The sequence below is a fragment of the Aotus nancymaae genome, unplaced genomic scaffold, assembly GCF_030222135.1.
Source record: "Aotus nancymaae isolate 86718 unplaced genomic scaffold, 86718_ANA_hifiasm-v0.15.2.pri h1tg000040l, whole genome shotgun sequence".
In the NCBI taxonomy this organism is placed as follows: Eukaryota; Metazoa; Chordata; class Mammalia; order Primates; family Aotidae; genus Aotus; species Aotus nancymaae.
In genome coordinates this window covers 102,122,185-102,141,689 of record NW_026988454.1, presented here as the reverse complement: position 1 = coordinate 102,141,689, position 19,505 = coordinate 102,122,185, and the positions used below count along the sequence as shown (strand labels likewise).

The 19,505-nt window shown below is 35.1% G+C and overlaps 1 protein-coding gene across 1 annotated transcript in view; it reads right to left on the bottom strand.

The window, feature by feature from the left end:
- Window positions 1–3,610: 3,610 nt before the first annotated feature.
- Window positions 3,611–19,505, bottom strand: part of EYS (eyes shut homolog) — a 2,025,572-nt gene continuing 2,009,677 nt past the window's right edge. Inside the window, 2 exon segments of the mRNA XM_021676159.2 lie at window positions 3,611–4,908; window positions 9,607–9,768. Of these exon segments, the coding sequence (XP_021531834.2) occupies window positions 3,707–4,908; window positions 9,607–9,768 (1,364 nt within the window). The 3' untranslated portion in view covers window positions 3,611–3,706.

Sequence of the window (19,505 nt, the reverse complement as noted above, 5' to 3'; positions counted from 1 at the left end):
ATTGCAATGTAACCTATTTACAGGTGTTCCAAAGTTTGGGATGTAGATGTATTTTGGGGGGGCGGGGGGCATCATCTACCACATCCCTTGACTCTCTAATTGTTGCTTATATTGTGAGTGAATCTTAAATCTTTAAAATTATAGAATAGCTAAAGCTATAGTAAATATATGTTAAAAATTTAAGAACAATTAACACCAGCTATAGAGAGGAAAATGAAAAGTTACACCCCTCCTTATTAATGTGTTTGTGTGTTAATGTAAAACTACTCATTAACAGGTAACTTTGTTGTTCCCAAGTTTTTAATAGTAACTGTTTTTAAAGTATATGAAGCAAACTTAAATGCATTATGAGAGCTTGATAATGAACCAGATCTTAGTAAAAGATACTTTAACATTTGGATATACTAGTTGTACTATGCTCATCTTCTAAGCTCCCTCCAAAACTGGTAAGGCTACCACTAACTAATGACTACAAAGGACTATAATGTAGTCACTAATGACTACAAAGAGCTATATAAGTAATGAGGTTTTATTTCTGTCTCTTAAATTGCAAATAGAATTGCTTACTGCTTTTAAAAAAGGTGCAGAATACCCTGATTCTTTGATTTCTGTTTTACGAAGAATTATAGTAATTAATATGTAGAGCAAGAAGGTAGTGAGTTGAAAACCAAGATCAGTAGCTGGAAGTGCTTTGAAAACTTCAGTCCACCCTGGCAAGTTTAATCTTATAGATAGACGTAGAGCAGTCATTAAGGCAAGTAACAGCCTAAGTGCTTAAAGGGCAGTGTGAATCCAATATAAATCCAAATATCCCCAAAATACTTTTCTGTGAAATAAATCAGTGTATGTGTGTGTGTGTGTGTGTATATATATATGTATGTTAGCCCAAGCTGTCTTTTAAAAATATGCCTTAATTTTTTTTCCAAAGTAATGATTTTTATTCAGGAACTTATTTTAAAAGGAGACTGAAAAGATAAATATTACTACACATTTTTTTTGAAAAGATAAATATTACTACACATTTTTTTTTAAAAAAGTTCTGTTTACAACAGTTTAAGAAACCTCATGACATTTATAGTAAAACCATCTTAAAGGTCCTTTTGTAGCAATTATTTTTATTTCATACTGGAAAAGCATTTCACATAGGAAATCGTCAACACCATCACCAGGATAGCAACGACAGGAAGCAGGAATAATGTTAATTTGTTACATGAAATTTGCAGGGTTTTAAGGTGAAAAATATATTTTCAAGTCATTTTGATTTATAGGAGAATAGGCAGCAGTTTTCACTTCTTAAATATTGTGTGCTTATTTTGCAAGCACAGTTATATGCATTTGGAATTCAATGATGAGCAACATGGGAAAGTCCAGTTTTGTGGAGCTTCCAGGTAGAAGACAAGTTATAAAATCTGAACATAACATTGCAACAGTGAGAAGAAGCTTTAAGGCAGCAATTCTCAAACTTTTGGTTTCAAGACCCTTTACACTTCTAAATAATGCCAAAGCTTTTGTTTATATGGGTTATATAATTACTTAGCAAACTAGAAATTAAAATGATGAACGTTAAACATTTTTAATGATAACCTCATTGGTTAATATAACATTTATATAAAAGTTAACTTCCAAACTAATTTAGTTAGAAGAGTATCATTGTCTTCATTTTTGCATATTTCCAATTTCTGACTCGGGGCTGGATTCTCTTACCTGCTCTGCATTCAGTGGTTTTGTAATATGTCATTTTATTTGAAATATACGAAGAGAATCTGGCTATATGTGCATTTGTTGTTGGAAAAGGGAGGATCTTTGGATTCCTTGAAAATATCCCGGGGGTTCTTGAGCCACACTTCAGGAAGTGCTACTTTAAAGAAAAGGCACACTTTATTATGAGAAAACACGTGGCCTAATACGGGAACATTTCTTCAAAGATTTTGTAACCTTTCATAAAGCAACTTTCTTGGTTTATACATAAAGTGTGTTTTCTGAAAAGTTTGATTTGATTACTAGCTGCCAAAAGGAATTTCTTTAGAGCATTTATCTTTATGATCTAAGTATCTCTACAAAGTTAAATGCAATAGTATGGATCAATACAAGTTTAGTCGCCGTTTTTCAGCAAAATTTGTTGGAGTTGTCTTGAATGGTTTCTATTAAAAAAACAAACCCTTGAATCAATGCATATTCTACCTTATATTCTGCAATTCTACCTTATATTCTACCCTCACACTTCTAGTGTTAATAGGAACAGTAGGTCTGGAAGCAATTTGTGCCTTGACAGATGGTGCCAACATTCTTAACTTGTGGTCCTAGGTCCTTTGAGGAATGTCTGTAGCCTTTTGATTCGAATGGAGTGGCTAAAATAAGACAAAAATCTGTAATATTTTTTGAATGATAAATTACCTAGTTCCTTTGTATAGACTGGAATCTGCACAGGTATTAAGAAGTTAACTGTGTATTCATTAGCCCTTATTTTTTGTAAATTCTTTTCTCCAATTACTTGATGAATAATCACATTTTTTTTCTTTTAACGCTACATGCTGCTTATTACTAAGATATTTTTTCTCTAGATGACCTGTTCTACCTGGTAATACGCCAAGTCAGTCATATGTTGCCAGTTGCCAGGTGGCAAAATTGTCACAGGTTGATCAAACTTAGAAAATGTTAGGTAACAACAGCAGTAACTCTTTCCAATCTGCAATGGTGGACTGGGAGTGGGAAGTGAAAATTCCATTCACAATTATATCAATAACTGATTTGGGCAAAATAATACTTTTTCAAGTTATGCTTTTAACAGTACTAAATTGTTAGGACAGTAATTTTCAGTGGCATTGTTTAGAGCCTATTTTATGCCCAATAATGAGATCTGTAGACTTGAAAGCAGTTAAACACAAATTAAGGTTAATTTTTTAATTTGATCAGTTAATATAAGTACATGGTTTTAAAAAGTCAAACAGTTCTACAAGGTTTATAAACCGAAAGCAGCAGGCCTCTGCACTACTCTTCTCTCCAGAGTCAATCATTTTCAATTCTTTTAGACATTTAGGATATTTACCTTCATGTTTGTGATATACATATGCTATTTTTTAAAGTTGCACATACTGTAATATCTATTGATGTCTTACTATAAAAGGATTTAGCTCTTACCAGCCTGTTCATCTCTCTTTCTTTTCTACATTCATGCAATACTTTTGATTTAATCGATTTTCAAGTTTTACATCATTGAATCATATAAATAATTGTAGCTAAGCCATGTAATATGGTTACATTGCTTTGTATAATTTTTATTTTTCCTTTGGTTAATAACTTGATTTTTTTCTTATTTGTACCTATATCTAATTCATTCCCAACTGAATTTTAAACATTTTAAAATTCAGTTTACACACTGGTTTTAAAATTATGTCTACATATTTTAAAATTTAAACACGAGGGACAGGTACAAAAGATAAGCAAAGTGAATAAGCACATTCCGTGAATAAGCACTGAATGAATTAATGGAGTTAAAACATGAATCAAAATGTATACACATAAATTAGATTGTAGGAAAAACAATCAGAACCTTCAGTGACATTTTCCAGTGTTAACAAAAAGATATATTAGCATTCAGACTATTTCAGGTAATAGTAAACAGTTCCCTGTGGGCAATGTACCAAAGAAATAACTATCAATATAACTACATTTATATATAGTGTGTACTAAAATCTCTGGTGTTAACTTATGTAACCTCATTTTGTTCATCTCCATCATAAACATTGTATCCTTCTGATTTAATTAGTTCAATTTTTTTTGGATCCTGAAAAAATACAACATCTTTAATTTTGCCAACAAAATTGGTTTTAAAAATCTCTTGAGTAATGATATTTACCTTTCGACCATATTCAAAGCCCCCTAGATAACAAATACCATCATAGTTTAGAGCAACAAAGTTTTTGTGTGGATCAATATCCTCGGAAAGAATTAGACTGTTATTTAGGTAGACCTTGATAAGAGTCTGATTTTGAATTACAACTACGTGGTGCCATTTGTTACAACAGAATGTGCCATTGTTATAGCTCATAGGCACAGATACTCTTTCTCCTAAGTTAACTGCTATTTTCAAGGTCTGATTATGGAGACCAATTGCCAGAAAATCATTTTCTTCATTTTGAGCTATTCCCATCCATACAATTAGACCTTCTGTTCTGGTAGTACTGAAATTTAAGGATATTGTAGTGAACTGGAGGTTTCTCATTCTATAATTTGGATCAATATATTTAATGTAAGAATTACCCATAAATTTTGCAGTTGAAAATGAAGTTTTGTTTTCACAATACCTTCCTACCCAGCCCAAAGTACATAGGCAACTGTAAGAAAATGATTGGTCAGGTATACATAAAGACTGGTGGAGGCAAAGATTATTCAAACAGTATACAGACTGGTTACAAGTATTTCCAGCCCAGTCTGGCAAACATCTGCAAGAAAACGTTGTGCCATTTACTGTACATTTACCTCCGTTTCTGCATGTGTTGTACCCACAGGCTGTCCCATCACAGTCACCTACATTTGAACCACCTTTTGCTCCAGATTCAGTTAATTGTAATTCTTGATTATTTATGATAACTTCCCGGATACAGCCTTGAAAACCTATGGGTTCATTTTCTATTGCCATGGGATTTATAAGATTTAGGGAAGATACTCCTCCAATATAGAAGTCTGTATTTGTGTCCAGGGAACTCATTTTAGTGGAGGCTTTTTCTGTTACATTTATCCCATCTAGATCCAGGTAGCCTTCTGCACCAACTCTTCCTGCTTTTATTACGTGCCAAGTACTTCCATTTGTAGTTACCTTTTGGAGAGTTTCTAGAATGATAGTTCTGTCACCAAGGTTGTAGCGAAGTTGAACAGAACCATTCACTAAAGAGATGCATAAAAAATCACCTGCAAGAAACCAAATAGTATGTTTAATTAGCAACAGTAAAAGTTTTCTATTGAAAACTTTTGCTCTTTCTGGCCAAGTGGGGTAACTTTTGGTTATGGGGAAAAAAGTAACAGATCTTGAGCACAATTGTGTTAGTTTTAGTTCCACTCACAGAGCAAAATGCATGTGTTCTGTGTTCTTTCATTTTGTTTAGCAATTGGCTACATAAATTTTCCCTAGATGTGGAAAGTTCTCATTGAATGAATGTATTGTGGTTGTAAATTAAAGTGAGGTTTTTCTTCAAATGAAAGCCTGATCCTTATGCCAACTGTTTAATGGCATTCACTATTGTCAGGCTAGGTACTTAAACTCTTTAACATACCTATAAATTCTCTACACATTCCCGGCTCTTTTCCTCTCCAACCTTACCAGGAATGTTCTTTTTCCCCATCCTTGCACTTTCTTTACTTGAACAACACCGACCTTGTTAAGGATTTCATCCACCTGTTTTCTAGGAACACTCCGCCGCCCCATTCCACCTCAACTAGGTAACTCCTACCCATTCGTCAGGTTTCAGATACAATGTCATTTCCTCAGAGAAGTTTTCCTTGATTTCCCAGAGGTGGTCAGGTATTTTTTCTGTCAGTGCTTTAAATCACTAGGTTTCCCTCCATTACAATATATCTCATTTTATAATTATATAGTCGTGAAGAAATTGGAACAAATACCATCCAGCATCCGAAGTTGCAGTGAGGCATTCAGAAGAAAAGTAAAGGCAACTCCACTTGCTTGGAAAAAGTGTGTTGCTCTTCAACGTAAGATTGCTTCAAGAAGATAGCAAAATGACTGATTAATTACTACATAATGAACCATGCAGAAGTCTTCCATGAAACATTTTCCTCACCCTCTGAAATTTCCCAACCTTTTTCTTTCCTCGTCCAGGAATATTTGGCACTGTGCCACACTAGATCTTCCTCCTTCCGAAGTGCCATATTTCCTCACCTCCCTTCTGAAATCGTGTTCTTTCCTTCTATTCTCCATTGTGGTCTATATACCAAGCCATTCTAGAGTGGTTGGAATACTTGGCAGCTCTGTAGTTCTTCACCTATCAAACTATGGTTCTCTTGCTTTGTTTTCCTCATAGGGAATTTTTAGTGAGTATACTATGTCAATTACATATGTGATTATTTGGTTAATAGCTGCTTTATCCACTAGGTTGTAAGCTTTATGAGAACAGGCTCTGTGTCTGGTTTGGTCCAATAGTTTATTCCCAGCACCCAGAATGCTATCTGGCACATAAATACATGCTAAACAAGTAATTATTGAATAAAGAAATACTTGTGTAGGTTTGTGGGTTGAGATGACTCAGAATATTTCTCAACTAATAGTTTTAGCTTGAAAGCAAAAACTTTTCCTATAATGGCATGAAAATTGTTTTAAAAATTCATAACAAAAAGTTTATTTGCATACTAATTTCTAACGTACAGCATTTTTAACTATAAAGAGAGAGAAGCAGCATTATAAACTTTCAGATTAGGAAAGAAAAAATATACATTGAGTTATACCACAAAAAAACTAGAATAAGTAAACATTATTGATACTAAGTTAAAAAAAATTTATAGCAACCTAAATATACTTTGTGGCCTGCAAGTGAACACAAGCCAGTTACCTTTCACAGGATTATGGAGGAAGCTTTTCTTGCTCCTCGTGTTGTAGAGTGTTCCTGTAGTAAACAATTTTATAGTGAAGAGCTACCTTGGAATAAAAAATACCTAAGAAATGATTAGGAAAGCTGAAGCTGTGATCTATACTATGACTGGTCATGTTGCCAACCAGAAGAAAGAACAAGGATAACTTCTGTGAAGAAAGGGTTATTTTAACTCAGCTAGTATGTTCATGTGCAAAATTGACAAAAAGTTTTCTCTCTCTGGCTATGGAAACTAAAAGCTGTATTAAAAAAATCATAGGCTTTTAATTTTAGTGCATTAGGATGTGATGCTCTAGTTATGAGTCATAAGTACAGATTGGCATTATTATTATTTTGAGATGGAGTCTTGCTCTGTTGCTCAGGCTGGAATACAGTGGTGCAATCTTGGGCTCACTACAACCTCCACGTCCCGGGTTCAAGTGATTCTCCTGCCTCAGCCTCCTGAGTAGCTTGGGACTACAGGTACTGGCCATTACGCCCTGCTAATTTTTGTATTTTTGGTAGAGACGGGGTTTTGCCATGTTGGCCAGGCTGGTCTTGTCCTTCTGACCTCAGGTGATCTGCCCGCCTTGGCTTCCCGAAGTGCTGGGATTACAGGCACGAGCCACCGCACCCAGCCTCAGATTGGCATTAGAGTAAGAAAATGTAATGAAGAGTCATTACAAGAAAGAGAGATCAAATAGCATAAAGATCATAAATGAATTCACCTTGGCTATTTAATGCCCACTCAACCATGGCTGAGACTCTTCCCACCTCTGTTCTGCTATTGTTTCTACCTCATCACCTGCTATCCCAGCATGCTTTATTATAGATTAGAGAAAACTTATAGGACCTAATATTTGTGAAGAGACTACAGAATCAGCATATCAGGGAAATTGTATATACATTCTTTCCTGTAGACAACGAAAGCAAAGTAATTTAAATCTTAACAGTTGTTTGAATATGTTTTAACTTCACATTGCAATGACTAGGACTTTTTGTACACATTAGTCTGGGAGAATTATAACTATATCAAGATGAATTCAGGCTTTAATTTGTGCTTAATTTATATATATCAAAAATCTTTTAAAGGTGTTAAAAATTTTTAGCAGAAATAAATGAAAAGAGGCCAGGGTCTTATTTCTTTAAAACATCTTTCAAAAGTCAGAGATCTGAAATCATCTCGTATACTTTTCAAGTTATTTTGTTTTAAATTTTACACTACTTGAGAGTACTCAAATTATTAATCTCTAAAGAGATAAACCATGTTAATTTAGAATTTCATTTTGAACATGTGAAAACCGCATTGGCTGTTTATATTTAAATTTTTGGATTTTAACATTGTGTATTAGGTGGTTATATTTTACTAATAGGTCCTCTTAGCAGAGGATCAACTAGGAAGACTTGGTTAATGTTTACATCAGACACAGCTCTTAGAGGAGGTACAAAGTACAGGACTGTCAGCCATATTTTCTGCAACCTTAAATGAGACAGACTTCAAATAAACTTATTATATTACTTGATTACTAAAAAAATAAGTTTATGCCTTTCATCTGATAATTGTTTTTGATTAATCTAGGTTTAAGTATGTAAAGCTTATATTTTTAATATTTTAAAATTTTCATGATCTTATATAAGCGTCAAATGCATCAATCATGTGAAACTAATGAATCTCTAAGTAGTGTCTGATGGCATAAAGGAAACTCTTGATTGTCAGGAAGTACATGCACTGAATAACAGATGTAGGAAGATGTGATCTTGCCCTCCCATGTGTATTAATGTGTATGAACTTTATATTTCATATACATAAACACAAATATGTATCTGTCGTACTGATTATAAAACTATAGTACAATATTTCTTGCCAGTCACAATCCCGAATATACCTTGATTTTCTGCTCTTTTACATAGGTCTTGCTTACATTAATTTTGAGCTTTATGAGCAATGTAACTGAAGCTGATTGTCTTTTAATGTCTCGATTTATAAATAGAAAATTTCTCTTTGTGTGTGGTTCTCCTATTTGACATTTTCACAGGGAGATTTAATCATGAATTTAAAACTAAATATCAAATCTCAGGAGAACAGATTTCTTCTAAGCTGTATTTTATAGCTCAATTGTGCTTTTTTTCTTTGAAATTATTTTGAAGGTATTTCAGAAGTGCATTGAGATGGAACCACTTTGGTCCAATTCCCTGATATTCTTATCATTTAGAAGCAAGTCAAGACACTTCTATAAGAACTACTTAGATTCTGAAAATTAGAGCACTATTTTTGTTAATGATGTAGAATAAGCAAAGGTAATTATTTCTCAATACCAAAATTGTTTCTCATTTTCTGAGAAACTGAAAGTCAAATGTAAGATTTTAAAAATACTTTGCAATAGAGATGTAACTATATGTCCAAATGTCTTTGTCAGAATTTTGGAGAAACGTATGAAAATGGAAATCAAAGGTAAGGTAGTAAAACCTAAAAAATTAATTTTTAAAACACTAATTAGATACTTTATTTCATATTTTATGGTAAATATGCATCTTTTTAAGTTCCAAAATGTTTTTATAAGCATTTCAGAACACAAATCCTGGGTTTACTATTTGGATGACAGAACAACTTAAAGAGAATTTTTCCAAGCTATAAATGTGGGTGAATCTACATGAAATATATCAGCCATGCCTTCCTTTTAAAAAATCTTTTACATGCATATTTTGTCTACTTTGTCACAGGAGTGTTATGCATGGCTTTAATTTTTTTTTATGGGATTGTTTTAAAGTTCAGCATGTACTTTATTTTGATTTTGCTAACTTTAATTCTAACAAATCTCTTGCTATTTTATTCGCTATATATTTAGGGCCTCTAAATTCATAAGCATACACTTGCAGTGTTAATAGAACATAAAACGATCAAATGGTTACATATTTAAAGACTAGGTAACATAAAATAAACACTATCATACATTACTTAATAGACTATTAGGAATTCATTAGGTTTTTTTTCCCTCTTTCATTCTGCAAACAAACAGCCTGCCAATCTTACCTGACTGGGCTTTTAAGTGTTGTGCAGCATAAAATAGGATACCATCTGCAGCAAGAGGCTGAAACTGCAATTGAATATGTGTCTTTTTTCGAACACGAAAGGAAGCAAAAGACATCCAGGATAATTCATTGCTTCTGAAAGATGGATCACTTATGGATAAAGCTGGGGGGAGGAGAGAAAGAGAACTCTGAGTTATCTGCTGGATTAAAAACATTGCTCATAAATACAGTAAACTGCTTACATAATTTTGTAATTTAAGGATTTATCTTCCAAGAGTTGCTTGTAGGTGAGTACATCGAACCTTGGGAACTTTGTGAGTCTGTTCTAATTCCACTGACTTTAGGCTTTTGTAATGGAGCCAGTTATTGAAAAGCCTCTTACTTCTGGAAACTGACTTTTTGGCTGATACGTATGTGACACAAATCTTCTGCTCTAGATTGCGTTGTATAGAGAGATAAGACGCATAGCTGAGATTCTTGGAAATGTCTTACATTTATAATGCTTTCAGAAAGCTAGTTCAAATGGCAGAAGATAGAGGACAACACTGTGAATTATTCTTCAGCCTCTATATTTCTGATTCAGATATAGAGTATAATCAAGTCAGGATACATTTTAAGGCATAATATATTGATACTATTTTTCGCTTCTGTGTACAACTGACCCAATGGGAATTATGAGGAAGAAGGAAAGTTCTACACATTTGGCCAGTTTTTATCCCTATGGAATCTATATTTCTTCTTATAATATAACAGTGCTTCTTAGAATGTGCCCTGGTTCAGGACATAGCTTAGTCGTTAATCTAGTTATTTAGTTTTCTTCCCACTCTTTGGGAGCTGTCACCTTTTACTTTAAATTGAACAATTGGTAGGTGTTTATCCAGAAGGTGTTGGCATTTGCTGATTTTTAAAAAACGTCATTCATTGGGTAAAGGTTAGAATCACTTGATGGTGTTGCTAAGAATGCAAAGTCCTATACCTCATTCCTGGAGTACTGGATTTATTAAAGCTAGGAGCAGTGGCTCGCTCCTGTAATCCCAGCACTTTGGGAGGCTAAGGCTGGAGGATCGCTTGAGCTCAGGAGTTTGAGAGCAGTCTGGGCAACATGGTGAACCCCATCTCTACAAAAAATAAAAAAATTAGCTGGGCATGGTGGTGAATGCCTGTGGTCCCAGCTACTGGGGAGGCTGAGGTGAAAGGATCAATTAAGCGTGGGAGGTGGAGGTGGAGGTTGCGGTGAGCTGAGATAGTGCCACTGCACTCCAGTCTGGGTGACAGAGTGAGAGCTTGTCTTAAAAAAAAGAAAAGAAAAGCTGGGATGGGATTCAGAAAGTACCCCATTTTTAATAAACCCTCCTGGTATTTCTGACATAGGGGTTCCTTGGACCACATTTTCATAAAATCTGGTTAAATTTTTAAGAATACAAGGGTGATTTAAAATGTGTCTTTTTGAAACTATTTTGTAAATATTGCTAAATCAATACATGTTTATTATAAGACAATATAAAAGAGTGTAAAACTTTTTTTAGTGGAATTTCATTGTTCTTCCTCCTCTCTTAATTCTGAGAATTACTGCCAAGTTTATTGTACATGTAGCCAGACTTAAAAAAAAATACACATACAATTAATGTATGTGTATATCTAATACTTGATTTATTTTAAATAAACCACATTTTATATGAACTATGCATAAATAATTGCTTTTTTTTCCATCTATCTTTTTGAAACTGATACTAGCATATTTTGCCTATTGTTTTTTAAATACATGTTTGGTATTTTAAGAAATACACTTTATTTTTTCAGAGCCATTTTAGGTTCACAGCAAAACTGAGTGGAAAGTATTAGAGTTCCCATATACCCCTTGCCTCAACACATGCACAGCCTCCTCCACTGTCAATATCGCCCACCAGAATACATTTGTTAAATGGATGAATCTATATTGACACATCATTATCACATAAGTTCATTTACATAGGATTCACTCTTATGTAATTTTATGGATTTTGACAACTGCATTGTGAAATGTTTTACCATTACAGCATCATCCATAAAATCATACATCATTTTATTGCCTTAAAACTCCTCTTTGCTTGCCTATTTGACCCTCCTTCCACCCTGGCAACCACTGATCTTTTTTTACTCACTTCATAGTTTTGCCTTTTTCAGAATATCATAGAGTTGTAATATAGTATGCACACTAGTTTTCAGCTCCTTCGGACAAATACCAAGGAACTCAATTGCTTGATCATAATAGTAAGAGTATTTTTAGTTTTGTAAGAAACTACCCAATCCCACTTGTCTTCCGAAATTGTTGTACAATTTTGCATTACCAGTAACGAATGAGAGTTCCTGTTGTTCCACATCCTTGCCGACTTTGGGTGATAAGTGTTTGGGTTTTAGTTATTCTAAAAAGTATCTAGTGTTATACAGTTTTTGTAATTTGCAATTTCCTAATGATATATGATGTTGAGCATCTTCATATACTCATTTGCCATCTGGATATCTTTGGTGAGGTTTATGTTTAGATCTTTTGCCCATTTTTAAAATTGAGTTTTTAATTTTTGTGTTGAATTTTAAGAATTCTTTGTTTACTTTGGATAACAGTTCTCTATCAGATATGTATTTTGCAAATATTTTCTGCCAGTCTGTGGCTTGTATTCTTACTCTCAAGTGTCTTTGGCAGATTAGTTTTTAAAAAAATTTTAATGAAATCTAGTTTATCGATTTTTTTCTTTCATGGATTCTGCCTTTGGTATGGTATCTAGAAACTCATCATCAAAACTCAAAGTCGTCTAGATTTTCTCTTATATTTTCGTTTAGGAGTTTTACAGTTTTTTTATTTTATATTTAAGCCATGGATTCATTTTGAGTTAAATTTTGTGAAGGATGTCATGTCTGTGTCTAAATTCGTTTTTTTTTTTCTTTTTGCATGTGGATATCCATTTCTTCTAGCATCATTTATCAAAAAGATTATACTTTCCCCCATTTTATTCTTCCTCTTTTGTCAAAGATCAGTTGACTGTATTTTGTAGGATAATATTTGTCTATTGTTTTTTAATCTTTAATCTTCCTCAGATTCTAGTTCTGCAAAACTAGAAAATGGATATAAGATGATTTTCTTAGCAGTTCCCTCATTGAAGGGTAACTAGGCTATTTCAGTTGTATTCAATTTCTCCTAATTTCCCACCCTATCTCTCTGGTTTCATGTGCCCATGTCTTATAAACTTTATAATTCCTTACGGCTTTCCATGGCCCATCTCTCTTCTTTCTATTAGTGACCTCTCCTCTGTTTCCATGACTTTAAGAAATACCTATACCTATGATAACTCCTTGAAACTTTACATCTGTCTAAACCTCTTCTCTTTGCTTTAGTTTTACGTAGTCATCTCTCTTATTGATTATTTGTTTTGGCTATCTCAGTTATATCGAACTTAACATGTTTGAAGTTGTACTGCTGAAAGATATTCTTCTCTCAGCCTTCCAGTAAATGGTCCCACCACCCATTCAAGGCCCCATATGGAAACTTGGTAATCAATTTGATTGCATTCTTTCCAAAATTTCCTCTACTTTTCCCAATATAATGCATTAGTAGATTATATCTGAATGATATATTTCATATTTGCCCCATCTTTCCATTACCACTGCCACCATCCAAGTTGAGGCCACTATCAACTCTTGATTAGACCATTGCAATATACTCCTCATTGATCTTTTACTTTTTGTCTTAATTCGTTCACATCCATTTTATATATCTGCCAGAGAAACCTTTTTAAAACATCAATTCATTGCCCTCTTTAAACCCTTCAGGGATTTTACTTAGAATAAAATGTAGATTCTTTACCATAGCCTCTGAAGCTTTGCATGATTTGGCTTCCTGTTAAATTCCCAACATTATCCCTTCCTCATGCCCTTCATGCATCATTGTACATGTGGTGCACTGCATAACCCCAAGGGGAAGTCGTCACATTGTAATCTATGTGAATAGTGTTCCCTGAAGATGTTCAGTGAACAACCTATATGGAAATATGATGCTACTGTCTGTACACTTTCCTCCTGTTCTTTAAACTTCAGATGCACTGGCTTTTACTACTGGATTTGTCATAGTTTGATCATCTTAGATTACCTAACCACTGCCATATTGACAGACACTTGAGTTGCTTAAAATTATTTTGTTATTACTAATACTGATACAAAAAACATACTTGATTTTATCTCCTTGTAAACATGTGAGAAAGTTTCTCATGTGCAAACATGAGAAATGGAATTGCAGCGTGATGGTCTGTGTTCATTTTTAGAATTAATAGATGCCACCAAACTACCTTCCAAAGTGTCCACATTAATTTATACTCCAACCAGCAGAGGATGACAGAATATCCTTATCTATGTCCTCAGTCACACTTGAGATTATTAAAATTTTAATAGCAATCATAGATGATTCCATTTTATTTTAATTTGCATTTCGCAGATTACAAGTGAAGCTGAGTTTCTTGTGTGAATATTGGCCTTTTGTGTTTTTCTGTGACTTTTTTGTTCATGTCTGTTGTATGTATTTAAATTTGATTTGCAATTTTTAAAATGACTTCTGGGTCCTAATGTTTTCTTAAATATATTGCAAGTATATCCTCATATCTGTCATTTTTCTTTCGACTTTACTTATTCAAAATTTTTAATTCCAAAATTCTTTGTCTTTTACGATTTATTTATTTTGTCTTATTTAAAAACATTATTCAACACGTAGTTATATATAATCTCCTATATTTTCTTCCTCAGATTCCAGTTCTGCATTCTATATTTTTATACCATAAATTTGTATGTTTTTAAATTTATAGGCCTTTAGCTTATGTGGCTCATATTATTTTGAATAGTTTGAGCTAGAAATCAAGCTTTACGTTATTAGCAGATAGCTAATATTTTCCAAAAACTAATGAATAGTTTGTACTCTTTGTTTATATTTGATATCCACGTTTAACATCTTACAAATAACCTTTTCTCTACACTCTCCCTCTTGAGGAAGAGTTTGTAGGAAATATTGAACAAATGAAAAATGCGGATAAAAACACCTGTAAGGCTAGGTTTTGTGGTAGTACCTATATGGCTTTACTGCTTTCCCTTGGCTGGATTGAACATCTGGGAGGGGGGTCTCAAGAATGGAAGAGGTCAGTCAACAACAGCATAAGAGGGTTCCCTATCACCAAGCAGGGAGGAGCTCGAATTGTATTTCAGGAGGAGGTTTTTGCTGAAACTATTGTTGATACTGGGTCAGTGCAGGAGTTAAGAATTATCTGTGCACATGTGAGTGTATCATAAAACAGCTGACGACCTAACTAGTGCTTTTCCAAAGAAGTGACACATACTGAAATTATATGCAAATGTCACTGAACTAAAAATCACAAGAAATAAATTTTATTAATAGCTCTGACATTGTATGTTTTAAGAAGATGCTCAATGCCTGTTTTTTATATAATGAGAAAGGTTTTGGCTCTAATAGCTCATTATTTGATTAAGTATTCAGTAACAGAAAGTACTGGGGAGGATTACATTAATAATATACATTCAAAATATTGGTGAAAGATGTCATTTCAAAAAGAGGTACTATTAATAGGCTTCAGGGATAAACTTGAACTGGAAAAATGACTATGCTCAATATGATTTAAATATGTATTTTATGGATTAAAATAAAGTCACAGGAAAATTTGAGGTGGTCATACCAGTGATTAGTCATTGAGCTCTGCCCAATTATTTCTTGTAAGTCTGTCAACTCCTGAATATGATCACTTTGTGGTGAAAATATTCCACATGCATTTTGAAACCTTAAATTAATGTTTCCTGATTGGCTATTCATCCTCTAGATTTAGTGACCATTGGCAATCCTCCTTATTTCACCATAGGCAAAGGTTTGTGCCAACACGTTCATTAGGTTCACAGAAGTTGAATTCAAGTATTTTGACTGCCTGTCTGGGACATAACAGTAAAACAAACAAAATTCTTTGTGCTTTCATCCTTGTGGGTGGAAATAGTGAGTAAACTAAATGAACATACATGTTGATATATGTAGGTAAACTAAATATGTTGAAATAGTGAATAAATAAATATATGTTGATGCATCTTAGGAAAACAGGGAAAGGAGAAAGGGATGTGTGCATGTGGGGCAGGAAAGGCATTATGAGGAAGGTGGTGTTTGAATAAACAAGGAGGTTAAGAATTGAGCTAAGTGGGTCTTTGAGGAGAGAGGGAATGATGAACCCTGGGGTGATAGGGTTCTTACCAGGATTAAATAACAGGAAGGATGGCAGTGTGACTGGACAGGTATTAAGGAAGGGGAGAGTTTTAATAGATAAGGTCAGAGAGGTTATGGGGGCCAAATCACATTATCAAAGACTGGGAAGATTTCGAGACATTTACCTACTGCCTAGCTAACTTATTAGCCTGCAACATTCTCTTCTTAATTTCAACTTGTATTTTAAGTCCCGGGGTCCATGTGCAGTTTTCTTACATGGGTAAATTGCATGATGCTGAGGTTTGGGGTACAACTGATCCCATCACCCAAGTTGTGAGCAGAGTACCCAATAGGTAGTTTTTTAGCCCTTGTCCTCCTCCCTCCCCACCCCCTCTAGTAGCCCCCAGTGTCTATTGTTCTCATCTTTATATCTATTTGTACTCAATGTTTAGCTCCTACTTGTAGTGAGAACAGGTGGTATTTGGTTTTCTGCTCCTGTGTTAATTTGCTTAGGATAATGGCCTCCAGTTGCATCCATATGCTTGCAACATTTTCAAAGATGATAGTAAAATACATGAAACTCCTGGATCACAGACACAGGATAGTTTATTACAGCATTAGCAGTAGCCAAAGTATCAGCATTTTTGAGTCAGTTCTATGAACCTCAATTCTCTCAGGGACCAGGTTATAGACATGCAGTAGGTTGCTTGGGGAGGAAATCTGAGCTTAGAGATCCAAGTATTTTTATAATGGGCATGCAAAAAGCATGCTTGCTTTTTGCTCCAAATGAAGACAGCGTCTCTATCTTATAAGGCAGTAAGCAAACTGGCTTATTGCTCCAAAGGAAGATGTTATCTCTGTCTTTCAAGGTTATTTTCTACACAAACATACTTGAAAAAGATAACCGAGAACCAGAACAGCCAGTACCTCTAATAAACAGCCGGAGGCCATTACCCTAAGCGAATTAACACAGAAACAGAAAACCAGATACTGAGTGTTCTCTTTATAAGTGGAAGCTAAACATTGGATACACATGGACATAAAGATGGGAACGATTAACACTGGGGGCTACAAAATTGGGGAGAGGAAGATGGGAGTAAGGGTTTGAGAAACTATATTGAGTACTATTCTCACTACCTGGGTGACTGGTTCAATTGTACCTCAAACGTCAGAATCATGCAATACACTCTTGTAACAAACCTGCACATGTATCTCCCGAATCTAATATAAAAGCTGAAAAAAAAGTTATGTAAAAACATGAGAGATCAATAGAAAATTGTCTCTCTATACATTATGGCTGTAATATCCATTGAGACTGTCTTATAAGAATGAGATGGGAAATCATTGGAAAGCTTTGAGGATAGGCATGTCATCATCTGACTGAAGTTAAACAGTATCACTTTGGTTGCTGCACTGAGAATAGAGTGACAAATGCAAATGTGGGAACAGGGGCTCTCCATATCAAGAGGTATTACTATAATACTGGTAAGAGGTAGGCCGGGTGCGGTGGCTCACACTTGTAATCCCAGCACTTTGAGAGGCCAAGGTGGGAGAATCACGAGGTTAAGAGATCGAGACCATCCTGGCCAACATGGTGAAACCCCGTCTCTACTAAAATACAAAAATTAGCTGGGCATGGTGGCACATGCCTGTAGTCCCAGCTACTCGGGAGGCTGAGGCAGGAGAAATGCTTGAACCTGGGAGGTGGAGGTTGCAGTGAGCTGAGATTGCACCACTGCACTCCAACCTGGTGCCTGGCACCTGGCGACAGAGCAAGACTCTGTCTCAAAAAAAAAGAAAGAAAGAAAGAGGTGAATGTGGCTTGTATCAGAGAAGTAGCAATGGAGGTAGTGAAAAGTGGTCATATTTCAAACATATTTTGAAAAATTGAAAGATCACATGTGGGCAAGAAAGAAGGAGAGGAGTCAAGGGTAACTGTGGGGTTTTTGTCCTGAGAAACTGGAAGGATATTGTTGTCATTAACTGCAATGAGGAACACTGGGAGAAGCAGATATTTTGGAGAAGATGTGGAGCTCAGGTAGAACACATTTGAGATGTTTTTAAGATGTTCAAGGTGGTAGTTTAGGAGGCTGATGTATGATCTGGAATTTAGTAACTAATAGATCAAGCAACAGAGATCAATAAGGAATTTAGGAGATTTAACACAATCAACAAGTTTAATATCATGGACATATAGGACATAGCATTTGACCTTCCCAATCTGCAGTCTTGTGAAAAACAGATAAGATATTTACTACATACTGGGCCATAAACTAAGCCTCAAAAATATAAAGGAATTGATATTATGTATACATTTACAGTTGTGCTTAAAGCTATGATTCAGAGGAAAAACATGCTCACTCTGCCTTTGCATCAATAGCAGGTAGCATGAGGCCTTACATTGCTCGGTTTAATCCCTACCTTTGAGGCTTTTGTTTTCTCAGTCTACATCACGTTTGCTGTGTCTGAGTTTACTTTTGAGTAAATCCATTTTCTCATCCTTCATTTCCTCTTTCCTTTTTCCCTGCCTCCCTCCTTCCTTCCCTCCTTTCTATCAGTGTGGTATCATTATTTTTATTCAATGGATTGTAATCTTTTATTATCATAATTGTTCTATTTCTCAAATTCTCCCTGATTTGGCCAGTTAGAGCCCCTTCAAGCTGGTTTCTGTGTCCTTCTGTCTCAGGTTATTTTTCTAGAAGTAGACTCTGGGATGGAACTTAGTGTATGGGAGGTTTATTGGAGAGTGTGCTTGGAAGCAACACATGTGTGAGAGAGAAGACAGCAAGAGGGAGAAGTTGGTAACTGATTTCACAGGGAGCTCTGGAGTTGGGATGACCCTTTAGAGTTATTTCATATTGAGGCAAAGTGGCCAGGCCTTTGGGACACCCCTTTTTTCTTGTCATCTTCTCTTCAAACAGATATTGGATTCAGGCTGTCACTGGGGAGGCAGTGTAAACTTGGACAAGGCAGCTCTCTTCAGTCCTGGTGAGGGACTTATCTTTGAGCTCTCTGTTGGCAATATTCCCAATAATCGAGGAAGTGAGTACCTCCATTCAGAAAGGTGTGCGGTGCGGATCTGCATATGTACCATAACATCTACTTCAAGGAAATTCAACATTGACCTTGGTACTGTTTTACTTTATAGATTAGAAAGTAAACTTCTCCCCCTACCCTCATCCCCCCGAGACAGAGTCTTGCTCTGTTGCCTAGGCTGGAGTGCAGTGGTGCGATCTTGGCTCACTGCAACTTCTGCCTCCTGGTTCAAGCAATTCTCCTGCCTCAGTCTCCAGAGTAGCTGGGATTACAGGTGTACACCACCACTCCCAGCTAATTTTTGTATTTTTTTTTTAGTAGAGACGAGATTTCACCATGTTTGTCAGGCTGGTCTCGAACTTCTGACGTCATGATCTGCCTCTTGGTGATCAGCCTCCCAAAGTGCTGGGATTGAGATGTGAGCAACCATGCTTGGCAGAAAGTAAACTTCTTAATTTTCTTATTTATAGCACCTAGATTATATGAAAATATTCAGCACTTTTGAAATCACAAAAGTTCTAAAAAGATAACTGTTTATAACAAAGTGTAGTCCTAATTAAATTAAAATGCTATATTCCAGATGTTAATTAAGACCCTGATATGATTCGGCTGTGTTGCCACCCAACTCTCATCTTTAATTCCACATGCAA